The 20,675-nt window shown below is 58.1% G+C and overlaps 2 protein-coding genes across 23 annotated transcripts; one reads left to right on the forward strand and one right to left on the reverse strand.

Annotated features, from left to right (window-relative positions):
* The first annotated feature begins 175 nt into the window (after positions 1-175).
* Positions 176-17,187, forward strand: POLM (DNA polymerase mu). 20 transcript variants are annotated; one of them, XM_090050810.1, is made up of 14 exons: positions 332-1,381; positions 2,534-2,628; positions 6,392-6,640; positions 6,807-6,875; positions 10,619-10,706; positions 12,911-13,094; positions 13,176-13,265; positions 13,477-13,647; positions 14,042-14,113; positions 14,377-14,497; positions 14,625-14,757; positions 14,848-14,950; positions 15,114-15,332; positions 16,133-16,604. In XM_090050810.1, exons 6-14 carry the CDS (start codon positions 13,017-13,019, stop codon positions 16,316-16,318), a joined length of 1,173 nt encoding a protein of 390 aa, XP_089906936.1. In that variant the 5' UTR covers positions 332-1,381; positions 2,534-2,628; positions 6,392-6,640; positions 6,807-6,875; positions 10,619-10,706; positions 12,911-13,016; the 3' UTR covers positions 16,319-16,604. The 20 variants fall into 20 exon arrangements, with proteins under 20 accessions (XP_089906928.1, XP_089906927.1, XP_089906936.1 ...); XM_090050808.1 differs by having other exon boundaries at positions 10,619-10,658; XM_090050811.1 differs by having other exon boundaries at positions 6,392-6,629.
* Positions 8,299-12,198, reverse strand: SH2D6 (SH2 domain containing 6). 3 transcript variants are annotated; one of them, XM_090050817.1, is made up of 9 exons: positions 11,554-12,198; positions 11,041-11,161; positions 10,517-10,643; positions 10,363-10,391; positions 10,018-10,066; positions 9,891-9,928; positions 9,645-9,728; positions 9,014-9,166; positions 8,299-8,857 (listed from the first exon to the last, which is right to left on the reverse strand). In XM_090050817.1, exons 1-9 carry the CDS (start codon positions 11,625-11,627, stop codon positions 8,741-8,743), a joined length of 792 nt encoding a protein of 263 aa, XP_089906943.1. In that variant the 5' UTR covers positions 11,628-12,198; the 3' UTR covers positions 8,299-8,740. The 3 variants fall into 3 exon arrangements, with proteins under 3 accessions (XP_089906943.1, XP_089906944.1, XP_089906945.1); XM_090050818.1 differs by lacking the exon at positions 11,554-12,198 and adding an exon at positions 10,735-10,790 and having other exon boundaries at positions 8,304-8,857; positions 11,041-11,156; XM_090050819.1 differs by lacking the exon at positions 8,299-8,857 and adding an exon at positions 10,735-10,790 and having other exon boundaries at positions 9,025-9,267; positions 11,041-12,198.
* Positions 17,188-20,675: the final 3,488 nt, after the last annotated feature.

Below are 20,675 nucleotides of genomic sequence, written 5' to 3' on the forward strand. Positions count from 1 at the left end.
TGGAGAGATGGGGGGGTATCTAGGAGATCCCCTCCGTGTCCACACCGTCTAGTTGATGATGGCACGTCACTTACTAAACGGGGAGGCAGTGGCTGCCTCCGCACAAGGATTCAAGGAAGAGTAGAGGGGGAAAGCCTGAGCCGCCCCCTCCTCGTATCTGCCGAGTGGACTAATCCCAGACACTGGAAGTGGGGGTAGGCTGGCGGGAGTGGTCCTGCGCCTGCGCACTGCGGGCTCTTCTCTTTCTTGCGTCCCACTGTCACTCCCGCTCTCCGGATAGAGCGGGGCTGCTTTTGCGCAGGCGCAGTTTCCCTACAGCTGTGAGGTGAGGAGAGTCCTAGGGCGGCTTGGCAGCCATCTTGGTTTAGGTACTAGTCTTTCTATTGTCCACTGTGCAGAGGAGACCTACAGCCGGCGAGCCCCTGGTCATTTGCCTTCCCCTCACAGGGCTGGAGCACACCCTGCTCCCGCTCCCGGCAATAAATACGGTACCATGTCACTTCTTGCCCAGCCTTTGGAGCCGTTCTCTGAGTGGGTCATGCTAACGGTGTGCCTGGCTGCCATCTTGAACATAGCAGAGGCACAGAGGCCAGTGGCTGAGTGCGAGTGTGGGCTAGACTATGTCCAGCCACAAAGAGATACAGAAGACAAACTATCAACCATGGAGATGCTCTCTGATGAGGACTGCCAAGCCATCTGGAACCAGATCTTCCACAAGGACCTCCGCAAGGACCACGGGGACTTGAGCTGGTTGATAGTGCTCTGAGTGCTCCCAGTGAGGGTGTGGAGGTACAGGGAAGGACAAGAGATTTGACTCAATTGCCCCAGGGAAACCTGCCAGGAAGAAACAGATCATTGATCACCTCCTGTGGCACTGCCCGTATGCCACGGGTGTGTGGGAAAAGGTAAGCCAGGTCCCTGAAGGAGTGACAAGAGTCAGGTTGATGACAGGGGAGGCAGCGCTGTACGGACACTTGACTGAGCAAAAGGGGTGCCAGACAACACACTTCAACCAGTTTGTGTCCTGTGTCAGAAGTGCCCTGTGGCAATGCAGGAGTCTTCTGTTATACAGGCACACCGAGCTCAAGGAAACAGACCATGTTAAAATCTTTCTGAGCGAAATCGGTGTGTGAGGGTGGAGAGGACAACTTCATCTGGAAAAGCGACACCTGGCGCAGGTTGTTCAAAGGACCCCGGGAGGGGAAGTGGACAGAGAGAATGAAAAGGACAGATGCAACTGGGCCTGGAGACAGCGAGAAGGACTACAACAGGAGCAGCAGCAGCAGCAGAAGTGACAGTAACATCGATAGCGACAAGGACAGTGAATGAACTGAGAATGTAAACCCCAAATTAGGGTTTAGACTAAAGGACTGTGATTTGGGTAGGTGAGGGTGGGTGTGCAGAGGCACAAGGAAGTAGGTGCATTTATTGTAATGGAAAGCGCAGGTTTCTTAATGTAGTTTTAGGATGTGTGATGGAAAGTTTATGATGGAGGTTGTATATATATAATTCTCTATATATGGAAATATCTTTTATAACAAAAAGGCTGAGGAGAGCCTGACAGGTTTGCATGCGCCACAGGCCTTGTCAAGTCGTGTGGGCCTGCTGCCACATGCCAGGCCCCACTACGCCTGGGCATTCTCCATGCTCAAATGGAGCCACCCTGCCAGTGGCTGGCAGCAGGGGTCAATCCTAGCTCCCGGGCCTTTAGGGTGGAAGCAGCCATTTGATCACAGCAAGGTGGATTTGGGAAGGCTGGACTAGGATGAGACTGACACTGGAGCTGGAGGCACACAGGAGTCCATCTAGGGACAAAGACTGGGTGCAAGATGGGGCTTTGTGGCCTTGTGGAAGCATGTGGCAAGACCTGTAACATTTATAAGCTCTGCCTCTGATCCCAGGGCTGCCTGTTTAACTCTGCCAATGGCAGCTGCATTTGCAGCCTGCATTTATTTGGCTTTCATCCTCTCGGGCCAGCACCAGAGACGCCCAGTAAAAGCCGGAGCTGCAAGCCTCTGTGTTTTCCTTTAGTACCTGACCTCTGCTGACTTGCTTCCTCGTCACATGCAGTCAGCACCCCGCTGCCCTTGCCCCTTGTTTATAAATGTCCAGACCAGCCTGACAAATGCGACTGGGCAAAGATAAGGCCGGGTTTACATCTGCTGGTTCACTGGGATATCTTGTGCCCAGAACAAATGATAAGAGATGTACACAGCCACTTCTGCCCTTGCCCTGAGATAAACACATGGATCGGTATTGCCAGTGGCTGCATTTCAGGTGCAATTAGTGTTTAAAAAGGTCAGATGCTGTGGAAAAAACAAAACAAAAAGCCTGGACAGAGATGGAGTTCAGAGATAGACAATCCAGGGCCTTTTCTTTCCTCCTTTCTTTTATCCTTCCTGTATGTCCCCTTGCCTGCAGGTTCCAATGTCAATTATAATCAAATAGAGCTGTAAATGTTATAATGCCTTTTATTTTTTTTAAATGCCAGGGGAAATATTTAAAAAAGCATGATTTCTCCCATCTTTTGCAGGCTCGGAAACAGAAGCCTGGAACAAACCAAAGGCTGTACAGAGATACCCTGAAGCAAAACTACTCATAGACAATGAGCTGCAACCAAGCCATGGGGTGAGTGATCCTCGACTGTTGCTAACTTGTTTCCAATCAGTGACATTTTGGACTGGTCTGAGGTCACATCTCTGGTTCTTGGCCGGTCTCTTTCCACCAGGTATGTGCTAGCTTGCCGTTTGTTCTTTATGGGGCTTCTTCCAGTGGCAACATGTAGGGGGTACATGGAGGTGCACGCACACCCCCTGAGAGCGCTAGTGTACCCCCTGCAAGTGCTGGCCAGGGAGTGGGATCCTCCCTCCGCCCCCCGTCACTAACTGGTTGCTGGGGGGGGCACATGCCCCCCTAAAGCGGCCCATGACTGCTTCCCTCTTCTGCAACTGTCTCCTTTCCTTCCTCTTTGTTCCCTCTTGCCTCAATTTCCCTTTTCTGTCCCTTACTTTGTCTTCCTGTTTGCCTCTGTACTGCCTCTTTCTGCTTTTTTTAATTTTCTTTTTTTGCACAGCAGTTACGAAGGATTTGTGGCCTTCTTGAAAGCCGTACCCCCCAGGGATATTGCAATGCCATCCTTGTTCACAATCCTTGGCTTAGCAGCTTTTGCCTTGGGTACGCAAGGCCAGGGATGCATTGGTGCTCTGCTACCAAGTGCCCTTGTTCCCTGCATTTGGGGCACAGTTTGGGGATGTTCTGAGCAGAGGACAAGCCCACAATGTGGTCCCAGGGTGATTGCAGTTCTCCTGGGACCCAGGCAAGCTTCTCAGGCAGGCTTTTTGGTCCATGCCCCAGATCTATCCCACACCTTTTCCATTGTCATATTTCCACAACCAAAATTTTACATCTGCCTCTTACTAGGCCAGATAACATGTCCACAGTCATCCTTTCTCATCTGTTGTAGGCCTGGAACCTGCCCCCAGCCTACACACCCACATACTCCTTTCAGCATCTGAACACTCATGCGCCTGTGAGCCAGTTAGTCTCTAAGGTATCAGCTTGACACAAATCCTGAAGCAGTAGGGCTGGAAGGGTTCTCCATAGGTCATCTATTCTCACTCCACTTAACACAGTGAATCATCTGTTCAGAACCTCCTGTTAGTTGGCATGGATCTAGTAAAAGAAGGGTTCAGGGGGTTGTACAGGGATGAGCCCAGCTCCCTGGGGTGCCCCAAGATACCACCTCCCATGGGGGAGAGAGCACTTAGTGGATGGGAACTGAAAAGCACTAAGAGCAATCCCATCTGGGGATACTGTCTCCATGACCTCCTCCTTCCCAGAATGCTGGACTTGCATTCCTGACCTTTTAAAAAGAGGCTTTGATTGGTGGGAGGAAAATAGCGAGCAAATAACACCCGCCCTGGCCAACCCTGACAGGGGCACTGAAGAAGCACAGTGCTGCAATGATCCGCCATGCTTCTCATTTCCCCCACCCCCCTTATCCACCCAGGGTCTACAGAGATTTAGTTTTCCCTAACAGATCCATCTCCTCCACTGACTTCACCATCCTCCAGCCTCCTGGAGGGATAATGGGAGAAGGCAGCAAGCTGCAGGAGAAGCCAGACAGGCATGAAAATAAACAGGAGCCTGGGCAAAGGAACCATAGAGTCATAGGGAAGTGGAGCTGGAAGGGACCTCCAGAGGTCACAGGGAGAGGTCTCGTCCAACTCCCTGCCTGAGGTAGGATCAGCCCTGTCCAAACCATCCCATACAAATCCATCATTTAACCTCTTGATAAAGCTACCGTCAACCCTGACACTACACCAGACATCGCACCTGACCCTGCCACAGGGGAAGTGGTGGGGGGGCACAGCTTTTTAATAAATGCTTTAGACATCCTAGGGAGAAGGTGTGCCCCTGCTACAAAGGAAAGCAAGAACTTCCCCCAATCCGTACCAGTCTGAGCAAGGGGAAAACTCCTCCTTGACCCCAATGCAATATCAGTCTGAGCCTGAGCAGGACCCTCTACCTGGGAACCTCTGGGTTTGAGCCCCAGCAGGAGCATTGTCATAGACCGGTTGCCACCCTCAGCCTGGACTGCAGCCAACACCCAGTGCTTCTGAAGAAGGCTTAAAACCCCCCTGACACATGTAGCAGCAAGGGGGGTGGAGAGGCAGAGGTGTGTTAATTCCCTCCCAGCCGCCTGCAACAACCAGGGGAGCCTTGGGAAATCCCCAAAGCAGAACATGGGCATAGATCATTCCCAGCCAGTAGCTGTCCAACCTCTCCTCAAACATCTCCAGTAACAGACAGTGCACACCTTCCATGGGAGCTCTTTCCTTGTCAACTTCTGCACTGCTGATAAAGTCCTCCTAAAGCAAAGGTGTCCTGATCCTGAGACTACTGGAAGCATTGCCTGTGGTGGGGGGCATTGGATTTAAGCAATGGGCTTGACATGCTGTCTCCAAGGCTGGGTCTGCCTGCCCGCTCCCCGCCCCCCCCAGGAGATCTGATGTTGCCTCAGGGAGGGTGGCATTAACCTCTTTGATTGCTCAATCCAGGCCCCTCCCCATGGCACCCAACCCAGGCAAGGCCGTGTCACCAGCCACCTGTGATCATGATCAGTCATTCCCTGGCCCTCAACCCCCACTGCCCTCCCAGTCCCCCCAGCCCTTCCCAGCTCCACTCACCCATCCTGACACAATCTTTGCCCAGGACAAAGTCCTTGGCAATACACACCCAAGGCAACGGCCTCACCCTTCCCCAGCCAGCATTGTTGGGACCCAAGGAGGCATAGGTGGTGCTTTCTGGGCTCTGAGGATGGCTTGTTAAGGCGAGGTGCTAATTAATAAGCTTTCCAGGGGTTTCCATGCCCAGTGGGTGACCTTCTAGTCCCCTAAGGGGATGAGCCTGGGAGCTCATGGCTTGGGGCTCAGCACCGTTTCTATCCCCAAAGGGATATCTGGACCTTAAGATCCTACCCCTATCAGTTACTCTTTCCAAGAGGAATTCTCTGAGCTGGATCCTGCCCCTCACCCCCGAAACCCCCCGTCAGTCCCATGGGCCGGGCCTGGGCTGTGGCGTTGCCAGCACCCCCATTCGCATGAAGATCCAAGGTGGTGGGGGCCTGTTGTGTGTCCTAGCTCTCTGCCAGCTGTCTTGGGCTGAGTCTGTGGCAGAGGGTGGAGATAGATCAGGCCTGCTCCCTCCGAGGATGGGCCCTGCCTCACAGGGATTGGATTAGGAGCTGGGGGGAGCTATTCACGGCCCCTTCACCAGCCCCATGGCACCTTCCCTTAGTGTCCTGCTGCTACCCCACTTGCTGGGCCTGACAGAGGTGACTGAGGCCACATGGGGGGAGCTGCGGGATAGGTGCTCAGTGAATGTCCCTCCCCTGGGTGCTAGGAAGAGGCCAGCTGTGCTCCATGCCCCCCGCCATCTGAACCCTACAGCTGCATGATGCAACCAAGCCATGATCTTGCCTGTTGCTGGTGCCTGGCTGGCTCTGGCCAGCACAGCAGTTCGGGGCACCCGCACACCCATGCCCCAGGGCCTGAGAGGTCAGTATAGCCTGGCAGTTCTCTGCCACCAGGCTGATGCAAGATCTAGAGGCTCTTTGCTCAGGCCAGGTGTGGGAGTGTCTCCAGCCTCTCTGTGTTATCAGAACCCAGGTATGTGCAGCAAGATCCGGACACACAGACTGTCCCAGCCCCTGGCCATGCCCCACTCTACAGCAGAGACTTGGGGTGGGGGGAGCTAAGGGGAAGTAGAGCTCACAGTTTTCTACCCCCCACACACACTTTATGCCACCCAGTCAGCCCTAATTCCCACACTGATGCTGTTTTTGCCCTTCCTGCTTCAATTTCTCCTTTGCCACTGCTCCTCCTCCCAGAAGTCGCCCCGCTCAGTGAACCCAGCAGTGCTTTGCATCATGGGAAACCATCTACGTGGTCCAGCTGTTCTTCCTCCACACCTTTCGCAGGAGGCATCACCCATGCCACTAAATCCACCAGCTCCAGGTTTTCCGGAAGGGTTAATGGGCGAGGATATAACCCACCCCACCCACCCCTGCACCATGATTAAGGAAGCCTCCAGTGGGAACCAGTCCTTCTGCTTTGTCTGCCTCACATGTGAGCAAGTGGTCAGTTGTGGGAAGACGTGGAGGGGGAGGGGGGGAAGATGCCAGGCTAATTCCCAGCTTCAGGCTCCCTTCTCCCCCCACCCAAACCCCAGGCCACGGGTGTCAGGTCTGGGCCAGGCTTCCTGGAAGATGCGATCACTCTGATGGTGGCTGCTTCTAATTGCAGGATTCGTGTGTGCAGCCTAAACAAAAGCCGCGCTGACTTGACCCAGCTGCGACCTCACCCACCTCCCAGGTGAGTTAAGCACCAGGAGGTAGCTCCCACATGCATCTGGCTGGAATGGGGGAAACAGATTGGCCCCCAAAAGGCAGGCAGAGAGGGGAGCAGGTGCAGATGTTGCAGGGCAGCTGCTGTGGGGGCCCAGCATTTGGGGGTCAGCAAGGGAGCCACCTTCCCTGTCTCTCCCACTCTCACTCCACTCCCAGTGCCATGGGGCCCAAATCCCCTTCCAATCATGGCAACAAAACATTCAGAGATCCTGGCAGGGGGCAAAGGGCAAAGCGTATTCATCTCCCCAACCCCAGGAGTGAACCAGCACCAGGTCCACTGAGCAACCTGCAGGCTTGCGCAGAGCCCTGCCAAGCCCAGGTGGTTAATACTGACCATAGAATCACAGGGTAGTGGGGCTGGATGACACCTTCAGAGGTCACGGCTAGTCCAACCAACCCCCTCCAGCTTTGGTCCCAGAGGGAGCATTGGCACATCCTGGTTGCCATCCCCAGCCTGGGCTGCAGCCAACACCCAGTGCCTCTGAGGGACCCCCCCCCCGCAAAACAGAGTAAAACAAAACAAAAAACAACACATGGAGCAGCTGGGGCGGGGGACGGTATTTCTCTCCCTAGCAAAGCCTGGGAAATCCCCGTAGATGGACAAACCAAGGAGGATCAACTCACCTCTGGTTTATACACTCTGAGGCTGGCACCTGACAGCCACAGAGGCCTGGTCTGGGAGGGGTAGGGGGCCAAACTCCAACTTAACTTTCCGCCCAAATCCAGATTCCCAGCAGCTTTCCCCCCCTGCTAGAACCAGGCTTCTGATCACCCCTCTTCCCCAAGCATGATCACTCAGTGCCCGATGCCTCTCATCTCTTCTAGGGGAATCAGCATGATTCCCATTGTCTGCCCCGCCTGCCAAGCTGTCAAGGACTTGCCGTAGGGGCTGGGATATACTCGCTGCACCAAATGCAGGCTGGCCAAGCTGCCGACTGGCTGCTGTAGAGGGGGGCGGGTGGGATCACATGGGTAGAGGAACAGGTGCAAGAGGCATGCCAGCCTGAACTTCCCCCTCTGGGAATCACCCCCACTCCTGATCTGCTCACTCTAAGTCCATTGGGGAGGCCACATGGGGCTATTCTGAATTCTGCTCTGGTATAAATAGCCCTGGCCTGGAGCCAGGGGGACCCAGGCATCCAGGCAGGGGCTGGGCTTAGAAGCTGCTGGGCTGGGGCCAGCTGTCAGCTTTTCTACCCCTTCACCTCATGTTGTACACTAAAACTGGCTGAAGGGAAGCCCCCTTGCCCACGCCCTACAGGCTTGTTTGGTCTCCTGTTGAAGTCTGATTCTGCCTGGGGGAGGTAAAGACTGGCTGTGGGGGGACTCCAGGTTTGGGTGGGGGGCATTGCCTAAGGGGGTGGGGGGTACCTGGCAGTGGGGGAGCAAGTGAAGCTGGGTGTGAGAGGCCACACCTCATAAGTGGGTTCATCCAGGGGCTGTCTAGTGCCAACTCCAGAAGGGGGAAACTGAGGCCCCAGGTCCCCCAACTAAAAATTATCTTTGCCCTGGGCGGGGCCCAACACCAGCCACTCCCCCTCCCTCACCCCCACCCCCACCCAGTCAACAGCAGAAGGCAGCTTCACACTGTTTATTGTGACTCCCCACCAGCTGGGGACGAGGAGGAAGTGGGTACAGCAAGGATGGAGGTGTCCTGGCTGGCTTGGTATCAGCTGGGTGCAGGAGGAGGGAGGGCTCCAAGACTGCCCCCCAGCCCGAGGCCTGCCATTGTTGCTCCACTCTGACACTGGTCACAGCTGCAGGGCTGAGGCTGGCAGGGAAGGGGAAGGGGCTGGGGGTGGCACTAGGTGCCCCTTCCCCACCAGGCACTCAGGGCTTCACAGGGTAGATCAGGCGGGTGTGCTGGCGGGCACAAGTGGTACCATCCACCAGCACGAGGGGGTGCTGCGTGTAGTGCCAGACCATACTGGGCACACTGGGAAAGAGCTGTGTGTGTGTAGAGGGGGGGGGGTGGTCAGGGGGGCCAGGCTGGGACCCCGAGCCCCTGGCATTGGGGGGTGCTCAGCATGGCCAGCCCCCACCCCTGTAGGATATCCCAGCCCCCACCCATTGGCACTGGGCGCAGCTCAGCTGGGCACCCACCTCTGGGCAGGTGTTGGTCCGGCCCAGGGCAAAGGGCCGGGGCCCTGGGATCAAACGCACAGGGATGTTGTAGACACGGGCACCCAGGAGCACAGCCAGGGTGTAGGGCTGAGGACCGCCACGCCCTGAGCGCCGCACAAGGTAGGCTCCATCCTGGGGGCAGAAGCAGGGGTCACCACCACCAGGGGGGCTGCTCCCCATTGGGTTTAGGGGAAACCGAGGCAGGCAGGCAACCAGGGGGCTAAAGGCAGCAGCTGAGTGGGAGAGAACCGAGAAGTCTTGGACTCTGCCCTCCCCCTCGCTCTAACCACTATGGCCCTCTTAGAGCTAGGGAGGGAACTCGGGCATTCCAGCCCCCCCACCCCACCCTGGAGCTAGGGAGAGGACCCAGGTGTCCTGATCCCCTAGTTTGTGTTCTAACCACTAGCCTGACCTGGAGCTAGGAAGTGAACCCAGGCACCTGGGCCTCACAGACTGCTCTGACTCTAAGCACCACACCCCATCCCCTTCCCAGAGCAGGGACAACCCAGACATCCCGGCTCCCTAGTCCCCGGGGTTAACCCAACCCTGCTGGATCCCAGCCCCCCTCCAAGCAGGGGAGAGAACCAGGTGTCCAGGGTGGGAGGGGTACCTTATTGGCATACAGCAAGGCAGTCTCAGCTGTTTGCCGGTCACAGCTTCCTGCATACCAGGGCTGGGCACAGAGCTCGGGGTCCTGTGGGCATGGGAGGGGAGGGTCAGGGCAACCCTGCCCTCCCCCCAACTCCCCCCAGCCAATCTCTGCATGCCCAAAAATATCCCCTCTGCCTGGCACTTACCCCTGGTGGGAGGATCAGACACCTGAGAGACCCCCATTGCCTTAGGGTGGAGTACTTACCTCCATGGGGGGCTCACTCCCCTCAAGGCAGCAGGGGGCTGGAAGAGACAGGACACAAGGTTATTGGGGGGCTGCGAGTTGGGAATGAGGGGCACTGGCAGGGCTGGGGAACATGGGGGGCACTCACCTGGGGTAGGCTGGAACTGCACGTAGGTTGCATCCTCAAGAGGCTCCTCCTGGAACGAGCCCTGATTATCAGTGGGCAGGGTGGTCCCAGCTGCCACATGCCATCCACTCCCCGCTAGCTGGGTGCTCCCTGCCCAGACCTGGGGGTGGGGGTGGCTATCTCCAAACCTGGATGCCTGGGTTTTCTCCCCAAGGCTCCCAGGTTCTCCCCCAGTTCTAGGTGCCATGTTCCTCAGTTTCCCCATCGATAGAACAGAGCCAGCCCTGCTTAGGTACCGGGGGGAGGCGTCCCTGCCCATATGGGCAGCATGGAGGCTCTGACCCACAGGAAAGAGGGGGATGTTACCTTGCGCTCCAAGGGGTCTGGGTTGGCACCTGCCGGCAAAGATGGCATGAATGGGACTGACTCTCTCAATAATTCCCACCACTCAAGAAGCCCCACCCTTTCATTGCCAACAGCTCCCCTCACCCCCTGTTCTCCCCTGTGACTGCCCACCTACCTCTGAGCATAGCCAGGCCCACCGTGGGCAGGGAGCTGCGGCGGGTAGAGGAGGGCGTGGCCCCCCACCCCTTAACTTCCTCCTCCTCTTCCTCGGTGGTAGGTGCCAGGCTCAGCTGTGACAGGAGCTGCAGGCACAGCAGGTACCTGTCAACCACCCATCCACAGCCCCTGACATAGAGGGGCCAGAGGTAGGCGAGGGAGAGGGCATGGACTCACCCTGGCCGGAGGCAGGCAGGGGGCAGGCGCCGAACTGCGCCGTGCCTGGGTATGGTCTGTGGACAGCAAAGAGGTTGGGGAGTGCCCCCAGCTCCCCAGGTCTGCCCTGCCAAGCCCACAGACTGCCTGCCTCCATGTCCCCTGCCCCTGTCACCTCCTGCGTCCGTGGCCCCTAGTGCCTCCTTCTCCCCTGGCCCCCATGCTCCATAGTGCCTCCTCCCCCCATTCCCCCTTGTGCCTCCTGACCCCCTCACTCCCTGTCTCCATGCCCCCAGTGCCCCTCCTTGACCCACATCGCCCCCTTACCCAGGTAGGTGCCCTCAGGCGGCAGCTGTGCCTGGGCAGGCGCCACCCAGCGGAGCAGCCCTTCACAGGGGGGCACCTCATACATGTCTTCCTCATCAGAGGCCAGTAGCTCCTCACCACACTGTTGGTGAGGGTAGAACATGCTGCTGGGAACTGTCCAGTGGAGGGGCAGGGCCTCAGGACCAAGGGGAGGGACCAATGTGAATGGGCAGGGCATTAGGGTTTGAAGGGACATGGCTAGGGAGAATAGGGGAGGCATCAGGTGGCCAAGGGGTGGGGCTAGGGGAATGGATGGGGCTTCGGGGTGCCTATGGGGTAGGGCCAAAGGGGGTGGGGCAGTGTCTCAGAGGGCTGTAGGGAGGACGAAGGAGGTAGGGCCTGAAGTGGGAGGGGACCTTACTTTGGGCCACAGGTGAGCAGGTCCAAGTGGCCCAGGGGCGGGCTCAGAGTGAATGGGGCATTTGTGGGGTACCAGGGTAGGGCGAGGTGGGCAGAGGGTGGGGCAGTACTTACCAGGTGCTCCCAGGTGTCTGTAACACAGGCAGGTGCCCAGGTGAGGCTGTGCCCCCTTGCCCACCCCAGGGCATGCTGGGAATCTGGCTGCCCTAGGTCATGCTAGGATGGGGACACGCAGGACCCAGCCCCCTCTCCCCAGGCCCCTGGCACCTACCTGGTCGCTTGCGGGGGGGGGGGCGGGGGCGGGGGCCGAGACCTGTGGGCAGGGCACACAGCAGCACCCTGTGAGCACCTGCCCCCCTGGGCACTACCCCCACCCCTTTGCCTGCCCCCTGCCACCCATGAGAAGGCATCCGGGTGGTTACTTACAGGCTCCGGGGCACACCAGGCAGGCTCTGCAAGGAAGCACAGGCTATCACAGGCTCCCCAAGGAGCTCCAGCCCCCCCAGAGGAAGCAGGCACCCCTAGCGCCCCAGTGTAAGGGCAGGAGTGAGGGGTACCTGGCACCCCTCAGCCTGGCACTCACCATCCCAGCACTGCTGTGCCAGCAACGCTGGCTCCAGTCTGGCACCACCCTGCTTTGTGCTGGGATTTGCATGGGCAGGAGGAAGGGGTGGGGGGCACCTCCCTGCCCCCCTGCTGCCATCCCCAGGTGCAGGGGTCATGTAACATTCCTATGCAAATGAGCTGCTTTGCATACCCATTCAACCACGCCCCATTGCCCCTGCCCTGTCCCAGCTAGGGCTGACCACGCCCCTCTAGATCTGGCTATGCCTCCTGGTCCCATTTAGTCCCACCCCCAGCCCCTGGGCCTGAGCTGCCTGTACTTCCTACCACATAGTAACTCTCCAGCCCAGTGCCCACACCCCTACCCACAATCCCTTGCAGGCCTCCCCTGATATCACCCTCTACTATCTACAGCCTCCTGCAGGCTTCTTCCCCCCACTCACAGCTACCCACAGTCCCCTGAGGGCCTCTACCCAGGGTCTGTACTGCCTCCACACTACCCACAATCCTTTGTAAGCCTCTGCCCAGTTCCCCCATTACCCACAATCCCCTGAGAGCCTCTTCCCAGCCCCACCCATGGCTCTGGTGCCCCCCAAGCGGCGGCGGAAGCAGGTGCCTGCGGGGGCCAAGGGCCAGGCTGAGGTGGAGGGGGCCCCAGGGGGGCTGGTGCTGTGCCTGGTGCAGCGGCGCATGGGGGCTTCACGTTGTGCCTTCCTCACCCGCCTGGCCCGGGCTCAGGGGTTCCGTGTGGATGGGCCCCGCAGGTGAGAGCTTCCCTGGGAATCTGCTGCAGGGCACTGCCAGGGGCTGTGGTTCAGGAGTGAGGGGCACTGGCACGGCTGGGGGCAGGAGCTGTGGGTTGCGGGGGGAGGTCCCCGATACTAACCCCCCAGGTACCGTCTCCCAGTGCAGCATTGACCCACGTGGTGGCTGAGCAGCTGACAGGAGATGAGGCAGCTGCGTGGCTGGCACGGGAGCGTGGAGGTGTTGGGGGTCCCAGCCCCCACCCAGCCATGTTGGACCTGAGCTGGCTAACTGAGAGTATCAGTGCTGGGCAGCCTGTGCCCATTGAGCCACGGCATCGCCTCCAGGTGAGCAGTTGTTATTGAAGGCTTTGGGGGGCTGAGGATCCCCCCATGCCAGGCACTGACTGTCACCTTCTTGTCCCCCAGGTAACAACGACTGTGGAGCCCAGCCTGCAGGTAGCGCCTTATGCCTGTCAGCGCCGCACCCCCCTGGACCACCCCCACTCTGCCCTGGTGGTATGGATACACTGGTCACCTGGATGCCTGGGTTCTCCCCAGCCCTGGGGGTGGAGGGGAGTCTGGGAGCCTGGATGCTGGGTTCTCCCCAGGTCCCTTGGGTAGCAAGCAGGTGGGAGTGGGTGTCAGCTACTGGGGGGAGAGGGGAGCATGCAGCAGTCTTCACTGCCCCCTGGTGGCTGCTCCTGGTACCATGGTAACTCCTCTGCAGATGGCACTGGAGACTCTGGCAGAAGCTGCCCTATTTGAGGGTGAAGAGGCACGAGGCTTGGCATTCACCCGCGCTGCCTCCGTACTGCGCTGCCTGCCTCGGGCCCTGCGGGGTACACGTGAGCTCAGTGGCCTGCCCGGCATCGGGGCACACTCCCACCGTGTCCTTCAGGTACCTTTCCAGCCCTGGTGGTGCCCCTCACTCCCAGCCTGTAGCTCCTTTCCCCCCACCAGCCTGTCCAGTGTTCCCATTCCTGACTCAGCCCTTCACTCTCAACCTGCAACCCTCTGCCCCCATCCCTCAGCTGTGCTGTTGCCCCTCACTTCTGACCCACAGCTGCCTGCCCCCTGTAGCCTGGCTGCTGCCCCTAACTCCAGCCCCCTGCCCTCCCAGCCCAGTCGGTGCCATGCTAGCTCCTGAGCCCCCAGAAGCACCCCCTCCTGAGCAGGCCAGTTGAACATTTGGCCACTGGAGGGCAGCAGCGGGCACAGCCAGCTTCCACAAACCCTGACAGTGCCCCTCACTCCCAACTAAAACTGAGCTTGGGGCTGTGTCTCCCGGGCAGGAAGTGCTGGAGGATGGGGTCTGTGTGGAGGTGGAGACAGTGAAACAATCAGAGCGATACCAGACCATGAAGGTATAGGGGTCAGCAAGAGATGGACTTGGGCTGGGGGTTGTAGGCCTGGAATGAGGGGCACCGGCAGGGCGGGGGTGGGGGGGGCAGAGAAGCAGGGGGCTGCAGGTTGGGAGTGAGGGGCAGAGTGGGGCTGGCCAGAACAGTGCCTACTACTGCCCTCTCCTGGCTCTTTGTAGATCTGTCTGTGCCTGCTCCATTGTGGCTCCTCTGAGGGGCAGTAGCTAGTTTCTTGCCCTGTCTCACTGCCTTCCCTTCCTCCCCAGCTGTTCACCCAGATCTTTGGGGTTGGGGTCCGGACAGCTGACCGCTGGTACCGGGAGGGGCTGCGGTCACTGGGGGACCTGCGGTCGCATGGGACCCGGCTGACCAGGGAGCAGCAGGCAGGTGAGACGGGGGCAAGCAGGGAGCTGCATGTCAAAGGGCACCAGCAGAGCTATGGGGAAGTGGGCAGGGGCAATGGGTCAGGAGTGAGGGGCACAGTTGGGCGTGGTCTCAGCAGTATCCCCCACAGGTGTGCAGTACTTTGAGGACCTGGCGGTACCTGTGGGCCAGGCCGAAGCCGAGAGCCTGGTGTGCCTGGTGCTGGATGCTACTGCTCACCTGCTGCCCAATGCCTCTGTCACACTGGCTGGGGGCTTCCGAAGGTAACTGTCCCCCTCCCCCTGAGGCCTGGCCCTGCTCCTAAGCAGCAGCAGGCTGGGCCCCCTTCCTTTGACCCACCCCCTCTGCTGCAGAGGCAAGCCCTGTGGCCATGACGTGGACCTGCTGCTGTCACACCCCGAGGAAGGCCGTGAGGTGGGACTGCTGGGCCCTCTTGTTGCCTGGTTGGGGGAGCAGGTGAGTGGGGCCTCATTGGGCAGGGGCAGCTGACTGGCTAGGCTGCAGGGAAGGGGTGGGACTTGAGAGGACCTCATGTTGGGGAGTGGGATCTAGTAGTTACAGGGCAGAGGGAGCCCAGACAGCTGGGTTCTCTGCCCACCCCATCTCTCCCTACACCCAGGATCTCCTGCTGTACCAGCACAGCAGCTGCTCCACCGCAGCAGAGGCCTCATCCAGCTGTAGGGCCCTGGACCGCTTTGATCGCTGCTTCACCATCCTGCGCCTGGTGCTGCCCACAGCAGGCACCGGGGTGCGGGCCTGGCGGGCTGTGCGTCTGGACCTGGTTGTGGTTCCCCACAGCCAGCTGCCCTTTGCTCTGCTTGGTTGGACTGGCTCCCGTGTAAGTGCCCCAGATGGTGGATGGGGTGTCTAGGTCAGCTCTTGGGGTTCCAGGTCACTGGTACATGCTGGGTGTAGTGCAGCCCAGCTCAGATCACTCCAGCCTCCTGGAGGGTTGCCTGTCTTGGCTTCTAGGTTATTTGTCCCAGATCATCCTGGGATACCTTGCAGTGGGTTTTAGATCACTCCATTCTTCCAGGGATTTGTATGTCCTGGGCTAGTGCCCTCCAGTTGCAGGTCATGGCTGGGACACCTAACAGTTGGGTTCAAGATCACTCCATCCTCCCAGGTGGCTGCACATCCTGGGGTCTCAGTCAGGACTCATTCCAGATCAACAACGGGTTCTAGGTCACTTCATGCTCCTGCTTGGCTGCATGCCCAGTTCTAGATCAGGGCTCTCATTCTAGATCACAGCTAGGACATCTTACAGTGGAATCTAGCTCCTTGCCGCATGTTCTAGGTGGGGGAACCCTATGGTCCTGTATCAGAGCACTAAGACCTTTATGGCAGGGTTCTAGATGCCTGGAACCCAGAGGGGTTGAGGAGCATCACCCTGCTACATGCTGCAGTAGGTTCTAGGTCCACTCTTGGTCATGTGGTGCAGGATGTTCTAGATCTGTGGTCTAGTCTAGAGACTGGTGCTAGGTTCTAGGTCTCAGTCAGCCCTTTTTACCCAGGTTGAGGGGGGCCCTGGGGGATGCAGCTATATATTGATATGAGGCCACCAGGGAGTGGGGTTGGATCTGTCTGACCCACGTCCCTGCCTCCTGCAGCACTAACTGCCCCCCCACTTCCCCCTAGCACTTTGAGCGGGAGCTACGGCGCTTTGCCCGGCATGAGCGGGAGATGGTACTCAATAGCCATGGGCTCTATGACATGCGGCAGGTACAGCTGCAGGGCATCATGGGATGCTGGATAAGGGCTCAGGGTCCCAGCATGGCTATGGGAGGGTCAGCTGGTGCATGCTGGAGTAGGGCAGGGCTCTGAGGTGGTGCCAAGCTATGGGGATGACCCTGTGCACTATGGGATGCTGCAGGGCTGGGAGGTGCCCTAGTGCACTGTGGGGTGCTGAAGGGCTGTGAGGGGTGCCCTGTTGGACTATGGGGAAAGGTGGAAGGAGTGCCTCAGTGGACAGTGGGGTGCCAAAGCATGACCACAGCTATTTTACCTGGGTTCTGGGGCAATGTTTGGGTGTGAGGTTGGCCATGTGCATTGTAGGATGTGGGGGGGAGGAGTCTGGTTTTGCCCTACCCCACCCCACCCCACCTTGTCCCCACAGGGCACCTTCCTACTAGCAAGCTCGGAGGAGGAGATCTTCCAGCACCTGGGCCTGGACTACATTCCCCCCACCCTCCGCAATGCCTGACCTCACCCCTGACAAATAAACCCCCTGACCCTCATGACTTGCATCTGATGCTGATTTGAACTGGGCCCTGCTACGGCTGGAGGCAGTCTCAGGATGCTCCCCACAGTGGGCAGAGCCTGTTGGGGCTCACCCCTCATACCCTAGGGGGCAGAGCCTCTCGGAGCTGGGTACACTCTCAGGCAGGAGCTGATGCCCTTAAGCCCTGGCATCAAGCCCCAGACACTGCTCAAGGGAGACCAGGACCTGGCTTATGTCCAGCTCAGGGCCATGGAGGATGGCTACCCCATACCACCCTGGTGTTTGCCCCACCAGTGGGTACCAAGCCCCAAGCAGGGCCAGGGATGCATCAGTGCTACACCCAGCCACAGTGCCAGTGTCTCCAGCACATGCCAGTCAGGGATCCCCTGCCCTTGCCTGTCAACCTGGGCATTGCCTGCCCAAGGGGCTCACCTGGAGAGATGCCTAGTTTCACCCCCCTCTCCCATGCGTTTCACTACAGACCTATCGATGGGGAGCTAGGTTGCCCCCAGTCCCCATCACAGCCTTGAGGGGTGCCCACTGTGGTTGGCAAGACCCAGTGGGCACAACCCCATTGCACCCCAACATCACACGCCCAGACAGATATTGTAGAAAACGCTTTATCAGGTCCTTTTTTTTTGTCTGTATAAAACACACGGGAGAAACCTAAGCCAATCAACACGCCAATTGCTGCCACGTGACAGGGAACAGGAGGGTGGGGGGGTTCTTTCTGTCTAGAGGACATACAAAGGTTTAGCTCACGTCTATGGGCGCTCGTCTATGCTCTTCCGGTTACCTAGCTTGTTTAAAAAAAGATTCCACATGTCCCCAGATTTCATCCGGCCCAGGTCCATACAGTACAACGACAGAGAGGGCGAGGGCGGCAGCGGCAGTGCCCCCCCTACGCGGTCTTCTGCTGACCCTTCTTTCCGATCAGAGACTTGTGGATGTGTGGGATGACGCCTGCAGACACAGTGGGGGTAAACAGGGGGCTGGGGGAAGCCATGGGGCCCTAGGGTGGCCTCATGTACTCCCCACTCCCTCCCTTCATGGGTCCGGTTGCATTGGAGGAGGAGAGCTATGGAGCTGGTAGATACAGGAGATTGGTGCTGCCAAGCTTCCAGACCCTCATGCCAACCAATCCTAGTATGTAGAGGGCCAGGTCAGGCCTTAGGGTCCAATCCCTGTCTGGGAGACCAGGAGGGGGCAGCACTGGGGTCCAATCCTGACACGCAGGAGGGGGTGGCACCACAATTCCCTGGAGCCCAGTCCCAGTGCACAGGGGCAGAAGGGGGTCCCCCCCCAGGGAAAAATCCTTCTGTGAAAAGGCCAGGAGGGGGCAGCACCACAGCCCCCACAGACCAATCCCAGTGCACAGGGCAGCACTGGGACCTCATGAGACCAATCCTGTTGTACAGGGGAAGGAGGGGGTGGTGCTAGGGCCACCAGGGACCAATCCTTGTGTGGGTGGCTACAAGGTGGTGATGCAAGGGCCCAATCCTAGCACATAAGTGTGGGAAGGGGATGGCACCATGGCCCCAGCAGTAGATTCTGACGTGGGAGATGTGAGGGGGGGGAATGCCATAGCCCCTGGGGACTAATCCTGGTGAGGGGGACTGAGAAGCAGGCAGCACTGGGCCTCTGGGGCCCAATCCCAGTGCTCATGGGTGGGAGGAGGTAGCCCCAGGATCCAATTCTGGCACACAGGGGCAGGAAGGGATGGTGTCAGGGGCCCTGGGGCCTGATCTGGCAGGCGTCAGGCTCAGCTGTGACAGGAGCTGCAGACACAGTGGGTGCCTGTCAGCCCCCCATCCACAGGCCCCTTAACATAGGGGGGCAGAGGCGGGTGAGGGAGGGGGAATGGACTCACCCTGGCAGGCAGGGGGCAGACTCCAGACTATGCCGTGCCTGGGCTTGGTGGCTCTCTGCCGAGGTCGAGCTGAAGCAGCACCAAGCCAAAGGCAACCCAAGATTGGCCCCATCTAGCCTGTGGCACCCTGCCCCCCCAACCTTATGGGCTACCTATACATACCTCCACCGGCAATGGTGGCTTTGATGAGAGAATCCAACTCTTCGTCCCCACGGATGGCGAGCTGCAAGTGGCGAGGGGTGATGCGCTTGACTTTGAGGTCCTTAGAGGCGTTGCCTGCCAACTCCAGCACCTGGCAAAGAGCAAGGGGCAGCCTGTTAGCAGCAAGCAAGCAGGGCAGGATATCTTGCCACCTGCTGCTGACCATGAGAGCTGCCAGAGACTGGCTCAAACTCTAGGGCAAGCCTGCCTTTTCTCCTGCATCATGTGGTGGCAGGGAGCTGAGCCTGGAAGGGAAGGGCACTGGAGATTCTCCACCCCTCTGTTAGTCTCCCCCTTGCAGCCTCCAGCACTGAAGGTCTCAGAAGTTCTGATCCAGAGGCCGTGCCCCTCACTCCTGTGCTCCAGACTGCCTTGTACCCCTTGGCTCCTGTTCCTTTGGGAATCTGGCTGGAGTCCCAACAATGAGCCCTGTTCCCCCACCTGAATTCCCCACAGGGGGCAACAGAACTGCTTCACGTTTGCTTCAGACTGCCAGTGTCATGGTGCCCTCATCTGGGGGAGACAACAACAGTCGACACCTCCTGACTTAATCTTTGCCAGCTCGGACTTTAGAAACCCTGATCCTGGCCCACTCAAGCCTAAACAGGCTTGACTGTTTATCTGTCCATCCCATTCTGTCTATCCATCTGCCTGTCCACCTCACGTTGTCCATCTACCCATCCACCCACCCACCTACCCCCCCATGCATGTATCCATCCATCCACCTATGCACCCCACGTTATCCGTCTATCCATCTGTCCATCCCATGCTCCATCTATCCTCTCTCATTAGCCTCTTTAGTCTCTCCATTTGGTGGTCCCTCCCTAACACTCACCAACCTTGTTGCCTCTCTCTGGACTTTCTCTACTTCCATCTCCTTTTGGTGATGTTGTAACCAGACCCAGACCAAGGCACAGTCTTCGAGGTGTGGCCACCCCAGGGATTTACAAAGGGGCATAAAAATACTTTGTTGTGTTCACAACTCCATCATTCCCAACCTGTTGTTTGCCTTGGCAGCTGCTGAGCTGATGTTCACAGCTACCTGTCCAGATCTCTTTGCTGGGTAGTAACAGCTAAGAGACCATCTTAGCTGACCACCATTCACAATCGCCACCACAAACCTACTCTGAGAAACCCACCCAATGTCATCTCCACACCAATATAATCTGAAAGGCCCCTGATCTATACCAAGGCCCCATGATAACTGGGCTCAGGACAGAGTGGTGAAACTAGAACGAGCTGCTTGAAAAAGCCAACAGTAATATGGCTTCCAAGAGGTCTCCACGCCCAAACATTTGGACCAAACCAGAGACTTTCTATGTTAAAAGGGGGATTAGCCTCAAGGGCAGAGTGTTTGCTTGGGGTGGGGGGAGGGGGGAAGTGATACCCACAAATCTCCAATGTTCTACTGCATCCAGTTCTGGACCACATGCTTCAGGAAAGATGAAGGCAGGTTGGAAAGCCCAGAGCAGACCAATAATCAATGGGGCAAGACCTGGGAAGCAAACTTATAGGGTATATGCTGACAGAGAAAGTGTGATTTAGTCTAGAGAAGACTATGAGTGGGTTTGATCACAGGCTTCACAGCCCTGGAGACCTTTTGTAGAAGATGAAGATGGGTCTGCAGCTGTAAGGGACAGGACTAGGAGCAACACCCTCAAGCTGCAGCAGGGGAAGTTGAGGCTGTGGATGAGGAACTTTCTGACTATGATGGGGGTCCAGTATTGGAACAGGCTGCCCGGGGAGCAGATTATCAACTCCTGGAAGTTTCCAAAAGCAGATGCTTGGTTGAGAGGGTTTAGTTTTGCTAAGCAAAAGGAACAAGCCTCTGTGGTCACAGCCTGCCTGGCTTGTAAATGGCTATGAATATATTCAAATATATCATTTCC

Source organism: Crocodylus siamensis, chromosome 6 (genome assembly GCF_052110815.1).
Source record: "Crocodylus siamensis isolate JL-2025a chromosome 6, ASM5211081v1, whole genome shotgun sequence".
Taxonomy (NCBI): Eukaryota; Metazoa; Chordata; order Crocodylia; family Crocodylidae; genus Crocodylus; species Crocodylus siamensis.